The sequence below is a fragment of the Trachemys scripta genome, chromosome 2 (assembly GCF_013100865.1).
Source record: "Trachemys scripta elegans isolate TJP31775 chromosome 2, CAS_Tse_1.0, whole genome shotgun sequence".
NCBI lineage: Eukaryota > Metazoa > Chordata > Testudines > Emydidae > Trachemys > Trachemys scripta.
In genome coordinates, this window is record NC_048299.1 from 162,877,332 (window position 1) to 162,896,657 (window position 19,326).

Genomic DNA, 19,326 nt, shown 5'->3' on the forward strand with positions numbered 1-19,326 from the left:
ATCAGAACTATGCGGTACAAACATTCAAATTAACATCAAGTTAACAGAGCCCCTGTTAAAAAGAAATCCTGTGTACTTGGATTCTTTCTATTTAGCTTCTTATCTTTAAGGCTTTAGGGTTCACATGGGGAGAGGTGACAAACACCCCCAACCCCCCACAGGGAGAGGTGACACACACATTCCTGTACAGGGGAGAGAAAGAGAGCGAGCGCGTGTCCGAACCAACCCTCCCTGCCCGGCACTCTCCATTCTCCATGCCTAGCTGGGACGGACCTACCTCTCCTGGTACCTGGTGCAGTGTCTCTCCGAGGTAACATGTGGAGGGGACATGCAAGGTCACATGCCCCCCTCACCAGATTTCTGCCAGGATTCACCCCAGAATGTGACCAGCAGCAGCCTTTTTGCACTGTGTAGGAGGGAAGGGAGCGGAGCTGCTTCCAGCCGCAGGGGAGAAGGAGAGTGGGAAGGGATGACCTGGCCCGCGTCCTTGCAGAGCTCATCTCATCTACCCCCCTCCCCTGTGGCTGGAAGCAGCTTGTCCTTTCCTGCCTGCACAGTGTCGAAAGGCAGCTAACACTTCCAGGCTGCTGTGGGCCACCAACATAACCTAGCCACCTCCTGTCCACCAGCTACAGTGCGGGGAGGAAGGGGTTAAGCCCTAAGGACACATTGTGGAACCTGACTGCTGGCGCTTCAGTGAACCCAGTCAGAGAAGTGGCTCAGCAGGGGAGGATGCCTAGAAGATAAAGCAGCCCTGTCCTCCCTGGGGGCAGGACCTAGAGCAGGTAAAGAGGGTACTAAGCCCCTGCGCTCGGGGGGTGGGGGGGAGATGCTGTGGAGCCTATAGGATCGGGGCGTGAACAGGCTGAAAATCACTTCGCTCCTCAACTAACTCTGGAGTGGTGGAGGGGAGAGGCTTCCCTGTGCCAGCGCTGTGCAGGACTTTGGCACATGCAGGGCTCGGCTCCTCCTGGCCAGCGCCCTAGGCCGGAAGGTCTTGGGCTTTCCCAGGGTGCCAGCCCAACCAGGGGCAGTGGGGGAAGGAAGGAGCCTGCCGGCCAGGCTGTTGGTAAGCTGAGCACTCCGATCAGGGGGTTTCCGCGCAGCACTGGGAGCGGGACCCGCCCTGCCGCGGGCGGATAGGGAGGAGCAACGGGGTTGGAGCAGAGGGTGAAGAGGCAAAGCAGGGAGAGGACAGCGAGAGGGGGGGGGCACGTAAAGGGCCAATGGGTGGTCATCAGAGGTGACGCAATCGGCCATTGCCTGCCTGCACTCACCAGCCACCGCAGTGCACAGCCAGTGTCGGACAGAAACAGGATTGGGGGGATGAGGGGGTGGAGAGACCCTGCTGTCAGAGAGCTGGCATGCAGTGGGGGCTGCACTGACAGACCAGCAGGGGGAGCAGCCGGCCTTGCATGCTGCAGCTTTGTTCCACCACCAACCTTGCACACTCACCCCCCATCATTGGCCACTGGACCCTCCCACTCACCTCTGGTGTATTTGACATAGAAATCCTTGCAAGACAATGCACATGGAATCCCATTGCAGTTTTAAAAGTTCTTTCATTGTACCGCTGCGTATTAAGTGCTAAGACAGTAATCCACAAGATGTTAGGTGTTGTCCAAATAGTGAGATACAGACCCTGCTCAGAGCTCAGGTGACGCCATCAACTTAAAAAAAAGTCACTCAAAATATTTTTACCCATTATTGTCCCAACTAACCCCTAAGATTGTTAGAGTTTAAAGATGGAGAAAAGCCTTTATTTTTTCCTGTTTATTTCCTTTGCAGATTTTTCAGCGCTCATGTATAAAAATTGCCATCTGTATGGGTTTTTCTTATAGCAACAAGGAAGAGAAATACAATAGGAAAGTGCAAATATAAAAGCCTCTGCCAATTCTCATGGAGCTCAGGAAAGACATTAACACCTGAAGTTAGCTACTTTTAACGTGGTTTTAAGTGGATGATTTCAAAGTTGATGGTGTCCCTTTAAGCAGCAGTCAGGAAATTTGTCAGAGCCAGGAATACAAGTTACAGATTCCTGGATCCCTGTGCCATGCTCAGACCAGTTCTCTGAAACAGAGCTAAGAGAAAAGAATTTTGTCCTAGCATGTACATTCTTTTCGTAGATTAAAAGCATTGAAAAATCACATACAAGTAACATTAATCAACCACAAGTTAAAAGCTCAATTGCCAGAAATCTCAAAATAAAAAGGAGATTTGAACTCCAGAAACTAAGAGTTGGAAATTCTGCAACTTACTTTTTTTACATACTTACTTTCTTAAAGTGAGTGGCTGATTGCACTTTCCTAACAGGCTGCATCAGTGCATCGCGGACAATGATGCTTATGTCAGCACCAGAATAGCCATCAGTTCTCTTTCCAAGCTCTTGATAGTCTGATTCTGTCAGGCTGTTTGGGGTATTCCCAAGGTGAAGCTTAAACATAGCAGTCCTACCGTGGTCCTCAGGCAAAGGAATATGAATACGCTTCTCAAACCTTAATTTAAAAAAGCCACAAACACTGACTCTTGCAAGTACTTGATGGAAAGCAGTTCATGCAAATCAACAAATGATCTACCAGAACTAGAAAGAATAAGGAAGCAATCTGAGCATTATAGCTCTAAGAATGTCTGTGCGTGTGAAGTGAGAGTGTGGAACATTAGCACTGTTTATTTTATAAGTCTGCTAAAAGAAGTACTGTAATATCCATAGTAGCAAACACTAATTAAAATTACATTCAGAATATTATAACCTCATTTCTTCATTTTCATGACTGAGAAATCTTCCCTTGGGTTTAAAATTATCCCATGTTTGCGGCATGCCAACATGGAGACTTAGTGCATGTCAAGTAGGGGTGTCAATCTATAGTGCACTAGCTTGCCACACACTAACTGGTTACACGGACCCTGCTACCATGCAGTAGAAGTTCCATAGTGTGCTTTATGTTTGAAACAGCAGTACATCAAAGCATATTATGTAACTTTTAGGCTCCAGCTACACGGCACAGATGTGATTCCCCTGCTCATGTACGCATATTTGCACTAGCTCTCATCAAGCTAGCATGATTATAAACAGCAGCGTAGCCATGGTAGCACGGGTAGCGGCAGTGGATAGCTTAGCCATGCAGCATATGTACCCCACCAGAAACTGTAGGGTGAGTCCTCAGCACAGCTAAGCTGTGCCTCTGCTGCTCCTACCCATGCTACCATGGCTATCCTGCTGTTTATACTCGCACCAGCTTGGTGAGAACGTGTACACAAGCAGGAGAATCACACCCCTTGTCTGTAGAGCAGATGTGCCCATAATGCACGGTAGTAGGGTCCACACTGCCAGTTAGTAAGCTGTAGATTTACACCCTGGTTTGTTGCACACTAAATCTCCATGTAGACAAATCCTTAGTCACAGATGACAGATTTTGTTTCTAGAAGGAACTCAAGGGACAAAAATCCCTTCAATATTTTTGAAGTATGGAGTGTTAAAACAGCTTTTTTGCTCAATTAACCGAAGTATGGCTGAACAACTTGACTCCCCTCTATTCATAAATGTCTCTTTAGTTTACAAAGCTATTTTAAAAAAAGTTAATCAACTGAAATGTAACTTCAGGGCATGTTCAGTGAGACTCTGCTACAAATTTTAGTACCTTAATCAAGCCTTCTTCCTGATATGGTATTACTAGGAAGCTTTTAGAACTGCAGTTCTCCCTGACAAGCACAGTGACTATTGTTCTTAGACTGCTGGGATTATTTCCCCAAAATGCATGCATGCAAAGCACAAGGTATTCTCATTTTTCAATGCTGGAAAAGTTGCCACAAAATATTAGCTAGTGCAGTGGTTTTAAACTCTCTTTCTGGCGACCCAGCTGAAGAAAACTGTTGATGCCCATGACCCAACGGAGCTGGGGATGAGGGGTTTGGGGTGTGGGAGGGGCTCAAGGCTGGGATCGAGAGTTGGAGTGCGGGGGTGAAGGGTGTGGGGTGGGCCCAGGGCGGGGTGCAAGCTCTGGTGTGGGGATGAGGGGTTTGGGTTGCAGGAGAGGCAGGACTCTGGGCTGGGGGTGCAGGCTCTAGTGTGGGTCTGGGGATGAGGGGTTTGGAGTGCAGGGAGGGGCTCTGGGTTTGGGGGGGCTCAGGGCTGGGGCAGGGGATTGGGGCGTGAGGTTACCTCAGGTGGCTCCCGGTTAGCGGCGCACCGGGGATGCTAAGGCAGGCTTCTTCCCTGTCCTGGCATTGTGGACTGCACTGCACTGCACCCCCCCTGAAGCGGCCAGCAGCAGGTCCGGCTCCTAGGTGGAGGTGTGCAAGCAGCTCTGCCTGGCTCTCGCTCACAGGTACCGCTTCCCCCTCCCCCCCGCTCCCATTGGCCAGGAACCGGCCAATGGGAGTGCAGAGCTGGTGCTCGGGGCAGGGGCAGTGCACAGAGCCCCATGGCTCATCATCTCCCCCTCCCCCCACATACCTAGGAGCTGGACCTGCTGCTGGCTGCTTCCGGGGTGCAGCGCAGTGTCAGAATAGGTAGAGACTAGCCTGCCTTAGCCAGGCAGCACCGCCAATGGAACTTTTAACAGCCCAGTTGGCAGTGCTGACCAGAGCAACCATGATCCAGTGCCTTACATTCTGTGACCCACTACTGGGTCGTGACTCGCAGTTTGAAAACCACTGAGCTAGGGGGTAGGTGGTGCAACAAGTTCATGCACCAGCTCTTTACCAAAGTTACAGAGACCAGAAAATTAGCTTCTCTATTGAATCCACTTCAGCCTAATTGCCATTCTTTGCTCAAGAAAACCTCAGGTCTAGACTAAGTAGGTGTTTTCAACTGAGGTAAATCAGATCTCTGTGTATTTGAGAAGAGGGAGATAAAGGGGCAGAGACCTACATGGCACCAGCACATATTGCATGCAACCAAACACTGGCCTGACTGGTATTATTTAAGGTGACCACAGGACCCCCTGCCCACAGATTCAGGATCTACTGTAAAGGAATTGGAGAGTTTTCCAGTGTACAGATATTCAGGTCTCCCATACAAGGTAGTTAAAGCAGGATTCCGAACATTCACAGATTAAGCCACCACCTAATCACTAGTGAATTGAAAAAAAGCTAACACTCTGTGCTTCATGGTGTGAAGTTGCATATTTTATAGGACAATACACGTTTTGTTATAAGTTACCTTCTCCTGATAGCAGAATCCAGAACCCAGGGTATGTTTGTAGCTCCCAAAACCAAGATTCCTTCATTGTCTACACCAACCCCTACACCAGAACAGGTAATATTTAATAATGTAAACATTATTTACATTATTTATTATTTATAAAAGCATTTTAAAACATCTTGAAAAAACTACAAATTATCTTCAGTAATCTTATCCAAACTGTGTATCAAACAAGCCAAAATTGATATTAATTGCTTTAATTAACTGTTCCTTAAAGCCATTAATCTTACCTTGCATCTGAACTAGGAATTCTGTTTTAATTCGTCTGGCAGCCTCACTTTCATTCTCACTTCTTGATCCACACAGAGAATCTATCTCATCAATGAAGATAATAGAAGGTTTGTTTTCTCTGGCAAGCTGGAATAAGTTTTTCACTAATCTAGAAAAAAATTAAGTTATCTTCCATGAGAAGACAGCAAGATGATATTATTGTACTGCATCATATCAAGCTTACCACAGGATAAGGAATCAAGGTTCATAATCATGATTTTAAGTAAGCAGTTGAGGATCTTCAAGAGGCAAAGTTCTTTAGCTCTGTAAATGATGCTTCACTCTAATCAAAGTCATCTGGCAATGCTGGAGGGAAATGAGGACTATAAAGTATAGTGCTTCAGACATGTTCTAGCTAGTGAAAGATCTGTTTATGTTTGCTTTTGGTCCTTTACAAGCTGGGCAGAACACATGAAGAAACAAATTTATTGTTTTGTTACATATTAAATGTAATCTAACCAACTCAAGAGACTTTGAAAGAGTAAAACTGAATAATGACTTCTGTGTCTGGTAGCACAATAATTCTCTTTAGGTGAAGGAAGTAGCCACAAGGGTTGATATGCCTGAGATATTACACATTTTCATATTTATTTGTTCAGGAAAAAAACTGATTAATATAAAAGTTGATGCCAATAATTTAAAACGGAGAAGTCTTAGGTAAAGCTCTGAAAAGTGACTAAAAATGGTGTCAAATACCAGGTCTGTGTCTCAAATTTGTTCCGTTTACAAGTGAAAAAATGGTGTTTTCTAATTGCCAAATAAAAGTCAACCTGAGGTTTTTATATCTTTCCTGCTTTTCCATCGCCACCAGTAACCCTGACTTAACGGATATGAATAACAGGAATATTTAAAGTGCACCCCCCCGAAGTGGCTACAGCAGGTCCAGCTCCAGTGTGGGGGTGGGGATGAAAGGTTTGGAGTGCAGGAGGGGGCTCAGGGTTTGGGGTAGGGGGTTGAGGTGCAGGACAGGGTCAGGGCTCTGGGCTGGGGGTGTACACCTTTAAGAAGCAAAAATAGTTGGCCAATATTTACCATTTTTCTCCTTTGAAGGTCACTTTTAATAAAATGCCCAAGTTTTGTTACAAGACAGGAGGGAGAAAAATGATCCTCATAATAAAGGATCCATACCAAGGACCACATATAGTGAAGACCCTCTTTTCATGCACAGCTGTAGAAGAGAGAGTCAAGGTTGATGTGGGGAAGAAACTAAGTTTCCTGTCCTTTTTCGGTTTATTTTAATGAGACATATATAATACAGCCTGCCAGAAATTTTCCAAGGAAAGTGCTGGTTTGTGAACCTGAGATGTTTCAGGAAAAGTTTGGGTTTTTACAAAACTTTCATCAAATGACTAACAAGAACCTGACTGGCAGACTGCTGGGTTTGAGTCTGCTGCCCCATCATGTGGGCTGTGCCCCCGCCTGGGGACCCCTGGCTCTAATTAGGGCTCAGCCCTGTAGCACGGAGCCTGGAAGCCATGGCTCGAGCCAGTGCTCTCAGGGCTACCAGGTTCCCTGCCGCTGAGCCTGGAAGACTCTTGGGGCATCTGGCTCCCCAGGCTGTGAAGTCAGGCTGCCCAGGAGCTGCTGATCCCTTAATCCCCAACAGCTCCAGAGTGAACTGGACAAGAATGATGTCTGTTCACCCAGGAGCTGCCAGTGATCTCTGGGAAAAAATATTTCATTACAAAAACACTACGTTTTGACATTTCCAAAGCAAAATTTTTTTTTAATTCCCCATTCATGGGAAATTTCAAAACTCTGAAATTTTTCAAAAACCTGAAATTATGAGTTTTGGGCCAGCTCTAGTATACAAACTATCTCAAAATTTACCTACTTTTGAAAGCATCATGAAATTGTGCAATTATTTGCAAAAAGAAAATAGTAGTGATTACATTCTTGAACCTCGGCTGACAGTAGATTGCAGTGTTTCAGAATCAAATAAAACCATTTAGTATTAAAAAAAAAAAAAAAAATCAACTGAGCTACTTACTTTTCACTCTCTCCTAACCATTTTGAGACAAGGTCAGAGGAGGATATTGAGAAGAATGTAGAGTTGTTGGCTTCCGTTGCCACAGCTTTTGCCAAGTAAGATTTTCCTGTTCCTGGTGGCCCAAACAGAAGAATTCCTCTCCAAGGTGTTCTCTTTCCTAAGAGAGTTATATATATATATATATATATATATATATATATATAAATATATATAAAAGAAAAGAAAAAGAAAAGGACTTGCCTGAAGAATTTTGATACAAGGATCAGTTTGGTATAGAACTTGGTAGAAAATTAACCCTCATCCAAGCTTGCGAAATTCTTTATATATTTATTCACTTTTGCAGTTGAAAGAAGTTAGTATCTGTTGTATTTAAATAATTTAGATTCATATATAACTTGTCGCTTTATTAATAAAGGATACCAATCATCAGTTTTCCAATGTTAGCAAATGTGTAATAGAAATGCAGCTTATAATATCACCGTATTTAAAGTTATCCTGTGAGATGAGTTGTTCTTGAACCAACCTCTCCCAATACAATTTCCCCAACTGCTCCCACCATCTCAGCATACACAACCCACCGGACTATGGAACAGAAGCTCTTAGAGGACAGCTAGGCATAGATCACCACGATGACAGTGTAAAACACTTCTCACACCTCCCCAGCCACACCTCTCCCCCAAACTGCAACCATTAGGACCAAGAATATATATTTAATTTATTTCACCTGTGAATAGATGAGGAAATTTAATGGGCAATATCACTGCCTCTTTAAGTGCTTCTTTGGCTCCTTCAAGACCAGCAACATCACTCCACTTTATATTTGGTCGCTCCATAACAATGGCACCTATAAAATAAGAGATCAGATAAACTAGGAAGGTACATTCCTTTCCAAAGAGCCTCTGCTGTCATAAACAAGAATTAAAATCTTGGACCCTGTTCACATATGAACTGCTGCTCGTCAATTCCAGCATGGCTTCCATGAACAGACTGCAGCATGTACAGATTTCAGCAATGTTTAACCACAGTAAGCAGGGTTCAAGTTCTGTTGTAGCTAACTAGAGTTAGACCAGGATTTGGCCAGCAAGTGCCAGTTTCCTAGGGACAGAACACTGCTCTTTAACATCATTTGGTTGTGTGTAAAGAGGCATTGCCTGCCATAGTCCTCTAAATCAGCCCAGGTAGTTTCCGCAGAATTTAAGCTTCTATTTAAAATAGAATGGCTAGCCCTTATGTAAAGCAGTATGGCCCAGGGAACAGAGCACTTAACTGAGATGACTCAGACATGGGTTTTATTCCTGGCTGTGCCATTGGTCTACTGGGTGACTGTGGGCAAGTTACTTCACCTCTCTGGGCCTCAGCGTTCTCATCTGTAAGATGCGAATAAAGCCTCCTTTGTAAAGCACTTTGAGGTCTATGTATGTAAGAGCATATTGGGGCCTTGCCTAGACTATAAAAAAGATGATTTTTTCCTCCCTCTCTTGAAGGATTAAATGGACAGGATTGATCAGGAAACAGAGAGTCCCAACGGCCTCTAAGTGGGGCTTTCCACTTAAGTGACCTAAAGACAGAAATTCACTGCTACCAGCCAGTCTGTATATTGATGACAATGCCCAGATTTGCTAAATCATATTGCTATTACATCTTGGATCATGGTAAATATCCACAGGATTAGGGAAATTCCAAAGGCCAACATTAACTAACATAGATAGGAGGACTGGACTCGATGACCTCTCGAGGTCCCTTCCAGTCCTAGAATCTATGAATCTATGAAAAGAGAGCAAAGTTAACAGGAAATGCCTGTGGCAACACTCGTCGGTGGTGAACATGAAGATTAGCAATTTGAAGGATACCCAACAGTCAAAGATAAGAGTTTAGAGAAATGGCCTACACAATGGTGTGAACTAACTGGGTTCTTTTGTTAGTTTGGTGAAAACCATAAAATCTGAAATAGGTCTCAAGTCCACAGATTTTTGGAGCAACAAAACAATTGAAAAGAATTCTCAAAAAAAGAGACTGTGTTGACTCCCACAAAACAACAGGTGAGTCAACACAGAAGTGTCTGTTTGAGATATCCAGTTTCTTGAAATAATTACATTCATGTGGGCTGGAACTAGGGTGACCAGATGTCCCGATTTTACAGGGACAGTCCCGATTTTGGGGACTTTTTCTTATATAGGCTCCTATTCCCCCCCACCCTCTGTCCCGATTTTTCACATTTGCTGTCTGGTCACCCTAGCTGGAACTGAAACTCCATCATCAGTGGGCAAGGGTATAAAATACTAATAAACCCCAGGCAGCAATCTCAAGCATCCTGCAGTCATTTCCTCTCAAAATTTTAAGATAGAAATAAAACCTCTGTTCCATAATGAGATTATAAATGGGATTGGATCTGTATGTAAAAGGTATTAAAAGGGCATGATACTTGGTTGTAAATTGGGTAAAGTAGCTCTTGAAACTATGCAGCTGAAAAATCTTTTAGGTGAGAGGATTTGACGTTTAAGCTCAAAAAGCAAACAGAAAAACCACGAAAGATAAAGTCTTCTTAGATTCATAAACATCTTTATGTAGGGCAGCTCCAAATAATTGTGCATCATTGAAGAGTAATCTAACAACACTGGATTTGGAAGTTATATTAGTTTTCCTATTTTTTCCCATTAATAACTGACATCTCTGGCAAAGAGGCTCAACTTATGCAGAGCAGGGTCACAAGATAGGCAAAATATTTTGCCTAAGGAGAACTCCTGGGGAATATATTTCAAAAGGTTCCCGAGATCCTTCTAAAAAGAATTTTTACCAAGAAGACAGAGTAAATGGAAGTATGAAGGACCTGATAGCTGTCGTAAAGAGTCTCAAACAGCCACTTCAGTTTTCCAATCTGCAGGTTCAATAGGAAAAATAAACCCTGCAGCTGAAAGGGTAGCTTTATGGAACAAAAAGGATATAGAGGATTCCACCTTGTGAGAGATGGCAGAGGGATACACCTTTTCCACAAAAGGTGTTAGAGATTTGGAAGCATCAAACATATGAAATTCTCATCAATGAAAGACAAAGCTATTCAGAGCAGTTGCTGTAGCAGACACTTTTGGGGATCAGTTTGATCTGGAAGAATATCCAGACTTTCTGTGAAAGAGATTGTGCAAAAACAGTCAAGGACAAACAGCCATAAGAGAACAGTAAAAAGACAGCTGCAGAAAACTCCCAAGGTAAACAATTGTCCACTGCTGCTGAAAACCTTACATGAAATAAAGCTAGGGATCAGAGCTTCCCATTTGTCTGATCCTGCTTTCATTAAAGGTAATAGTAAAATTACTTTTGAGTTGGAATAGGATTAAGAATTGTAGGTGTCTTTGCAGTAAGCTTACAATATTTTCCTGAACAGTATTTCTAATATTCTGTTCTTTGTACTGAGAATGGAATATTTTTCAGATAATTTGTTACGTTTAAGAGAATTCCCTTTATCACAATTAGTGTATATCACAGTAGGTCCTGAAAAGCGTGCTATGAGCTGTCCAAATGTATGTACAAACAAGTGGAGGAAAAGAATATGATATACAAGCAAGATGATCAAGGTAGTGATTAGCACATATTTTACTGAAGCCATGAATTTGCAGGTTTTCTAACACCGTGAAATAATCCTTTCCACTTGTTCATTTGATAAGCAAAAGAGTATTTAAACATTTTTCTTAATAAAATCCAAAACACCTATGTGAAAACATCTGCTTTTCCTCTGACAGATGTATCTTCAGTATGCAAGTATAGTAATGTTCTAGTCCCTGTTGACTCCAGCAAAAAAAAAGGTATCAGAGATGGCTGCCGGATTTCAAACAAGCAAAATGGGATTCTGAGACTTTAATTAGGAGTAAAGAATTCAGTTGGGGATTGGTCCTGCTTTGAGCAGGGGGGTTGGACTAGATGACCTCCTGAGGTCCCTTCCAACCCTGATATTCTATGATTCTATGATTTGCAGGAAAGTAAGATATCCTACTATAAGAAAAAGAGGTGCAAGCAAATAAAGCTATTTCAAAAAGGAAAAAAAAAGGTCTCCCAAAACACCATACAGCAGTGCCAAGCCTCTCAGAGTTCAAGCATTTCCACAGGAAAGAGGGGCAGTTCAAGCTCTTCATGTCTACGTGCTCTACAAGGGCACAATCTGGAAGCTCTTGCAAGAATCCCTGGTGGCAGTACTCCCACCTCTAGATCACAACTTAAGGGCAGACAAATCTAGAGTTCCCACAGAACAAAAGACTGCTCAGAAGAGCTTCTTCTAGTTTTTCTAACCAAGCTCAGGAATTTCACAGACCTGACTTGCCTTGAAACTCTATGGGTCCTTCTTACATGTTTGGGACCCTCGAAATCTCTTAGCTTTCACCTGCCTCAGAGTATAAATTCTTCCACAGCATAAGAACTATACAGGAGAAGAAGAAGAAACAAATACTGCGTAAATGGACCAAGAGGCCAACTGCCAGGAATTAAAATGAAGTCTGTGCTAGACTATTCCATTGTGAACTGAGTGCTTAAAGTGTTTTAAACACTGTTGTGGGGGAAAAAAACAGGGCGGGGGGGGAAGAGAGATCAGAGGGGTCTAGCACCACAATGGATGAGATTATATTAAATCTACTCAGCACATTTAAAAGAGTTGCGCTGCTAAAAGGTAAAATAGGCCTGGGGTATATGGAAAGATTAATAAGTAATCATGGATCATAGTTTTACAAGATTCACTAAGCCATTTAGAAACAAATCTCTCTGATTTGGTCACAATGATAGTACCACACAGTGGATTACAGTCTTGAATGACCAAAATGGATTAAACCCTTCAAAGAGAATCACTACTCATGTCAGTATGGAAAAATATAATCTTAAACTCTGAAACAATCATTATTCACATGTATTTTTTTCCATATTCAAAATGCCCTGGGTGCTCTTCATGCACCCAGGGCATTCTCACAAGGCACACCCTGGGCCAAAGAAATATCAAACAGCATACTGAATGTTCTACTTCAGATTATTAGAAGTGCCTTGAATCACAACAGACTACCAGTGGTTATATAACTCAGACAGAGATTTAGTAGTACGTATGAATGGAAAGCCTATAATCAATATACAAAGATCCTTTGGGGCAGACTACATTATTAAATCTGACCAACAGCTATACTACACAACGATAAAAACCCTGAAGAATGCTATAGTCAGCTGATAACACGTTGATTACAGGAAATCTGAATGCTGAAGTGAAAGTGATGATCAGAACATGACAAAATATGTGGATTAGGGAAGATCAGTGTCAAGGTCATTGGTTCTTTAACATTAAAATTTCTCTGCCAATGAATTTCTTCAATAATACAAAATTCAGCTGGAATTCTCTAAATCAGCTATGCAGAAAAGCCAAATCATTTTTCCACTGTGTACAAAGCTACTGTTTTCTGCTACATTGAATCACTGACCTCAAGCTCGATTTCAAAACATAGAAGACTCATCTCAGCCAATCAAGAATGATGTGCTGAGAGAAGAGGAGAAACCCCAAATCACTATCCCCTCCCTTCCCAGATGGGCAGTGGGCAGAGCATGCCAAGAGAAAGGGAGAGAAGAGTGTCAACAATGGGACTATTAGCTGAACAAACCCTAAGAAATACATTGGTAAAACACTGTCCTTTACATAAAAGTTTGAGAAGCAAGGGAAACTCGAACAGGAAGGAAAAGAGAAGTAGAGGATATATTCTGGCCAAACATCAAATCATCTCCCCTTGTGGTGGGGAGCATGGACTAAGTGGCTGGGGGAAAACTATTAGCGATCAGAAAGATCAAGGATCAGTAAATTAAGTCTTTCAGCTATCCTTTATCTTTATCTACTTAGATTATAAACTTGTTGGGGCAGGGACTGTCTCATACTAAGTGCTTGTGCGAGGTCTACCATGACCTGAGTCTCTAGGTACTAATGATAAAACTATAAATATTCATTTGGCCTCAAGGAGCTTTCCCCCTTTGGATCAGTGTTCTCTCTGGGTGCATGCAGTAATTCCGTCGCATGTTAGAATGGGGATCGACGTAGACAGGGATTATGATACACAATTTAATAAAATCCAGACTATCCCAAAGATTAGTTTATAGTGCACAGAGGAATTTCTATGTATTTAAATACTCTGTGGCAAGTCAATCCACAGCTCTTTTGTAGACCAAAAAAAAAAGGCAATTTTGGTCTGTTGGTTAACAAGTCACTTGATACAATGATTTCTTTAAAAAAAAAGTTTCAGAACTACCTTGAAGTTGATTCTGCAGTTTCTTTTTTTCAGGATTATCAGACTCTCCTTCCCCATCACTGTCAGTCCTAATTCAGACACAAGTAATAAGATGTTCAACTACAAAGAAAGCCACCTGTCTTACACAACAAGACTAACAATTTTGTAAATGGAAACTATAGTCTACCTCACACCTTCCATCATTTTGGTAGAGATATTCAGGGAAATGTGTTTTTTTACGTTTTATAACAGAATTCTGTCGATTCTTTGAGGGCCCAACAGCCCTGTTGAATGAGGTCATTTTATTTTTAAAAATCACATGACAAAAATATAAAGCCAAGAAGTGTCATTCTAAGCTTCATATAAAATATGATTTCTTCTTTAAAATATTTTTGACAATTGTAATGAAGTATGTTTTAATAAGTTTTCCTATGGAGTTTTTAATGGTTCCATGATTTTTAGAAAATATTTATGGCCTAAATTCCACTTTTACTGTTTTGAATTAGATTTATTACAGGTACAATTGTCCTTTTTTCAGTGCAGGCAGATCTAAGCAATCCTCTATATGTTTGGAGCAGCAACTGGAGTTAGTGGTCAGATCCAGCTAGAGCTATGTCCCTCTTTGTGCTGCTCTGGCAGAAGAATTAAGAGAAGACGTAAGGGAAATCCATGGTTTGTGAAAATGTAGCATAGAGGCCATGCCATATGCACAACCTTACAGCCATCCTAATAAGCATGTGGAACATGGTGCAGCTCTGAGCTTTTACAAAATAAAAAAAATCCCAAACAACTGGTGCTCAGCTGACCAGTACTATAGCTTGAAACGGTTCTGGCATGTGTGTATTCAGAGTTTCAGGGACAAGCTACATTCACTGAAAAAGGAAACTAGAATGCTTGGCAAATAAACTGTATGCAGTATAGTTGTAGCGAACGAAGCAATCACTAGGTCTAACCTATCAGTCCTCATTCTCAAAGAAAACCTGCACATTTTCAAAAGACGAGCCTGGGAGCTTAAATTCATAACACTGCTAGACCCCAAAAATCATGGACAGAACAGAGACACTGGATTTATGGCTAATTACAACAATCTGTAACCCACTAATCCCTCTTTTTGTCCTATGACTGTGAGATGTTAATGGGCTACTCTACCTAAAATGGTCCCTTAGAACATGTGCTAACTATTTATGCTAAACAATCTGTTCCACCTTGCATTTAGCTGTGATGCCCAAACCTGAAAAAGAGCTCTGTGTGCCTGGAAGGCTTGTCTCTCTCTTTCAAGAAGTTGGTCCAATAAAAGATATTACCTCACCTACCTTGTCTCTCTTGCAAACAGTTTAATAACTGAACATGGTATCAGTCCATTTAGAAAACTTAAAAAATAACACTGAAAATAAGATTAGTTCTTCCTCCTTACCACCATCAGAGTTCAGGAGACTTTTTTTTCCCTGCAAGTATTGAAAACATTAGGCATCTGAAGCAGAGCACTACACTGTCTGCTGCATTAGGGTCCCCTGAGGCCATCAACTTCTGCAGAAATAATAAGGATCCCTGGATTCTGATATGGGAGAAGTGACAGTACCCAATTGTCACGTGATATACTGCAATGTGCAAACTGAATTTAGTTACCAATCTGAGTCAAGTACAACTTTAAACCCTCTCTACAGATCGATTACAAGCCTCAAACAAGGACAGTTTTTCCTGCAAATCACTTAAATTTTACTGCAGTTTTAAGTTTCAACGAAGAAATAAAATATTAGGTATAAATGTAATTATGTAGATATCCAACAAATACTGTTGCCAATAACAAGAATTGGGCGAATAGAAATATGTCTAGATGGTACAATGGATTGGGAATGTGATATAGAGCTTCGACCTCTTGAGCACATGTTCAAAACTGGCCCAAGTTATCAGTGGTTTAAATCTAGTCACTGGTGCTCTGAAGATCTAGATTTTAAGTAGGTAGGTGTTCATGTCATAGGCCACCACAGTTGTCATCCAGCAGAAAGGCTAATGACCTGCTAGACATGAGTTAATTTACTTGCATGAGAGTTACTGCAAGTGGATCTTCCATGGTAGGGCTAAGGCATATTGGTAAAGAAACATAGGAAAGCTTGTAGTATTAGTATATATGCTGTCCATATTGTTTGGTTAGTTATTGTACTTCAGTATTGCTCATCTGATACATTTTACACGCATTAAACTTACTTAAAATGTTCTTTCAAATATTTAACTTTCGTTTCAGCTGAGTTTGGAACATGAAAAATATTGCATTTTGCTTTACCGTCTCCAAAGAACATACCCTTTTTCATCAGATGGGCCAGACTCTTTCACTGGCTTTGCTGGAGCTTTCTCTTTCTTTTTCAGATACTCCTTCAGTTTTTCTGCTCTGTCCAGATATTCTGTACACTTCGTTCTGATACTTTGTTTTGCTTTATCACCCTGTGCTTCATCTACAAAAATTGAAAAAATGGTATGCTTTACTGGAAGCCAAAATACCACAAAAATCAAAACAGAAAAGGGTAATAATTCTGTCCCAATTTTAATACTAAATGTAATAGAATAAGAAAGAAAATAGTGTGTAGTAGTTTCTCCAGTCTCAATAAAGAAAAAGTAAACTGAAAACCTCCGACCTGCAAGAATCCATTATGTACTTAGTGAATGCTTCAAGAGGCATTTAGATGCTTATATTGCCAATATCCACCATATTATCTGAGCAACAGCCAACTATTTCAAGACAGTTATTTCCTTCTCCTATAGGAAAGAAAACTTAAGCAAAAACCTGTTAGCTTAATCAAGATCCACTTTGAACTGGACTCTCTATTGAATGGGAAGCCAATGCAAAGAGCAGAGCTCCATGGTGATATGTTCATTGTATTTGTGTTGCTAAGCAGATGGGCTACTGTGGTTTGTATCAGGTGGAGCTTTTTCAAAGCGTGTGGCTTCACTCCTAGTTATGAGCTGCAGTAATCAAGACTGCAGATCACAAGTGTGGCGGTCACTATGACCAGGTTTGTACTGATAGGATGGAGTGCAACTTTAGGGCCAGTTGTGGGTGTTTTGGATCCCATAAGTATATGATTATCCAACAGCACTGAGATTAAAGGACAGGGTTATAGACAAAACAGAGGGAAAATGCATCTGATAATGGAGAAGTGTTAGGAGGCGGCAAGTTCTTCAAAGCTCTTCCTTCTTCCTACCAAAATCACCTCAGTTTTACCTGGGTTCAACTGTAGCAAGATGCTTTCATTCAGGTGCTGATTTCACCCAGGTATTGAAGTTGATGGTACTCTTAACAGCAAAAGTACACGAGACGTTGTACTGTGCATTGTCTAATGTTAACCTACCAGCTCTCCCAAAAGCTTCAGACAGATGTTGAATAATATAGTGAAAAGTGACTGAGCCTTGTGGGATTCCACAGGTGCGGGTTTTAGAAGTACAGGATCAGCTGACTATGACAACATTATGGATTTGGTGTGAAAGGATCCAAGCTATTTCAGGGTAGTTCTGTTCATCTCAAAGCTTCTTGTAAGCAAGCTAGGAGTACTTGGTGATCAACGGTATCAGAAGGCCATCAAGATTAAGATGGATGCCTCTGGCTTGGCTATCAGCAGGAGGCAGCCATCTCTGCATCATTACTTGACCTAAACCCTGATTGATTGAGAAGGATCAAGGATACTGGTAGATAGATAGCTTCTTGATTAGCTTGCTTAAAAAACGGATGTTACTGGGCAGTAGTTTAAGAGATCACTAGTGTTAAGCAGTGGTTTTTGTTTATTTACATTGTATGTTCTCAGCCCCCTTCTGCAATCTTCCAGTTTCTTAAAAAAACGTTGTTGTTCACATTGAAAGGGAGATAGGCATAAAATCTGACCAATCTTTGCTCTGTATAAGCTCGAAAGCTTGTCTCTCACCAACAGAAGCTGGCCAAGTAAAAGATATTACAGTAACTCCTCACTTAACATTGTAATTATGTTCCTGAAAAATGCGACTTTATGCGAAATGATGTTAAGCGAATCCAATTTCCCCATAAGAATTAATGTACATGAGGGGGTTAGGTTCCAGGGAAATTTTTTTAGATAGATAGATACACACACTATAAGTTTTAAACAATTTAATACTGGTACACAATGATGATGATTGTGAAATTTGGTTGAAGCAGAAGAGACAGAGGGTGGGATATTTCCCTTACTGCTAAATGATGAACTAGCAATTGGCTGAGCCCTCAAGCGTTAACTCTCTCTCTACACAAGGCAGCAGGAATGGAGAGAGATATGCACATTTCCCTTAAGTACACTGCCTTGTTAATTAGATCAGCTTGCTGATAGGCAGCTGCTGCAGCTCCCTCCCTCCTGGTCTGTCCCCCCATCTCTATGGAAGATGGGGTAAGAGGGGTGCAGGAGCAGGGGAGAGGGGGACACCCTGACATTAGTCCCCTCTCTTCCTTCCCTCCCCCCCGCACGGCAAGCAGGAGTCTCGGGGAGCAGCTCCAAGGCAGAGGGCAGGAGCGGTACATGGCAGTGGGGGGAGGGACACAGCTGAACTGCAGGCAGCTACTGCACAGGGAACTTAGGGCAGTGGGGAGCTGATAGGGGGCTGTTAGTCCACCCTGGTTCCAAGCCTCCACCAGCTAGCTGCAACGGGCTGCTCTTCCTGCAAGCAGTAGACAAAGCAGGTGGCTGCCAAACAACATTAGAAGGGAGCATTACACAACTTTAAACGAGCATGTTCCCTAATTGATCAGCAACTAACCACGAAACAACATTAATCAGGATGACTTTAAGTGAAGAGTTACTGTACCTCACCTACCCTGTCAACCTTAGATGGCACATTAATAGTTATTATTGTCCTCCTGGTCTCTAATCTATTAAAAAGCATTTCAGGCTACACAACAAGAGGCATGCACACTTTACTCTATATATTAATTCCCAAAAGCGTGCCCAGCATTGCAGAAGATACATTCTCTTGCCCCACAGAGCATAATTTATAGACAGACACCAAAGAAACAAAACCCACACACAAACTGCCCTGAATGATCAAAGGGAAATTATTTTAGATTTTAAAATTATTGTATATATAATAGTACATTTAACGTGAGTTAGTTTGCATTGGTAGACTTGGCAGAAAACAACACATTTTAAGGTGGAATTTAACTTAAGAAAGGCATTTCCTTGCACATCAAAGACAAAGGCAAGAATTCAGGCATAAGAAGCAACAGAGAAGGAAGCATGAAGACAACAGTGAAGGAAGGATGTAAAGAGAACTGTAGACAAGGTATTAGTAGAAGAAAAATGAGAGCATAAATATCGGCCTAAACTACACATCAGGGGTCGGCAACCTTTCAGAAGTTGTGTGCCGAGTCTTCATTTATTCACTCTAATTTAAGGTTTCGCGTGCCAGTAATACATTTTAATGTTTTTAGAAGGTCTCTTTCTGTAAGTCTATAATATATAACTAAACTATTGTTGTATGTAAAGTAAATAAGGTTTTTAAAATGTATAAGAAGCTTCATTTCTTCATTGGTCCTGCTTTGAGCAGGGGGTTGGACTAGATGACCCCTGAGGTCCCTTCCAACCCCGATATTCTATGATTCTATGATTTAAAATTAAATTAAAATGCAGAGCTCCCCGGAC

At 41.8% G+C, this 19,326-nt stretch overlaps 1 protein-coding gene across 1 annotated transcript in view; it reads right to left on the bottom strand.

Moving 5' to 3' along the window:
* The window catches only part of VPS4B (vacuolar protein sorting 4 homolog B), a 43,755-nt gene that overhangs the window by 17,913 nt on the left and 6,516 nt on the right, over nt 1-19,326 (bottom strand). The window contains exons 3-9 of the mRNA XM_034762105.1: nt 15,996-16,146; nt 13,718-13,785; nt 8,188-8,307; nt 7,464-7,620; nt 5,434-5,582; nt 5,162-5,243; nt 2,276-2,495 (exon numbers count right to left, since the gene is read on the bottom strand). Of these exons, the coding sequence (XP_034617996.1) occupies nt 2,276-2,495; nt 5,162-5,243; nt 5,434-5,582; nt 7,464-7,620; nt 8,188-8,307; nt 13,718-13,785; nt 15,996-16,146 (947 nt within the window). The remainder of the gene's footprint in view (nt 1-2,275; nt 2,496-5,161; nt 5,244-5,433; nt 5,583-7,463; nt 7,621-8,187; nt 8,308-13,717; nt 13,786-15,995; nt 16,147-19,326) is intronic.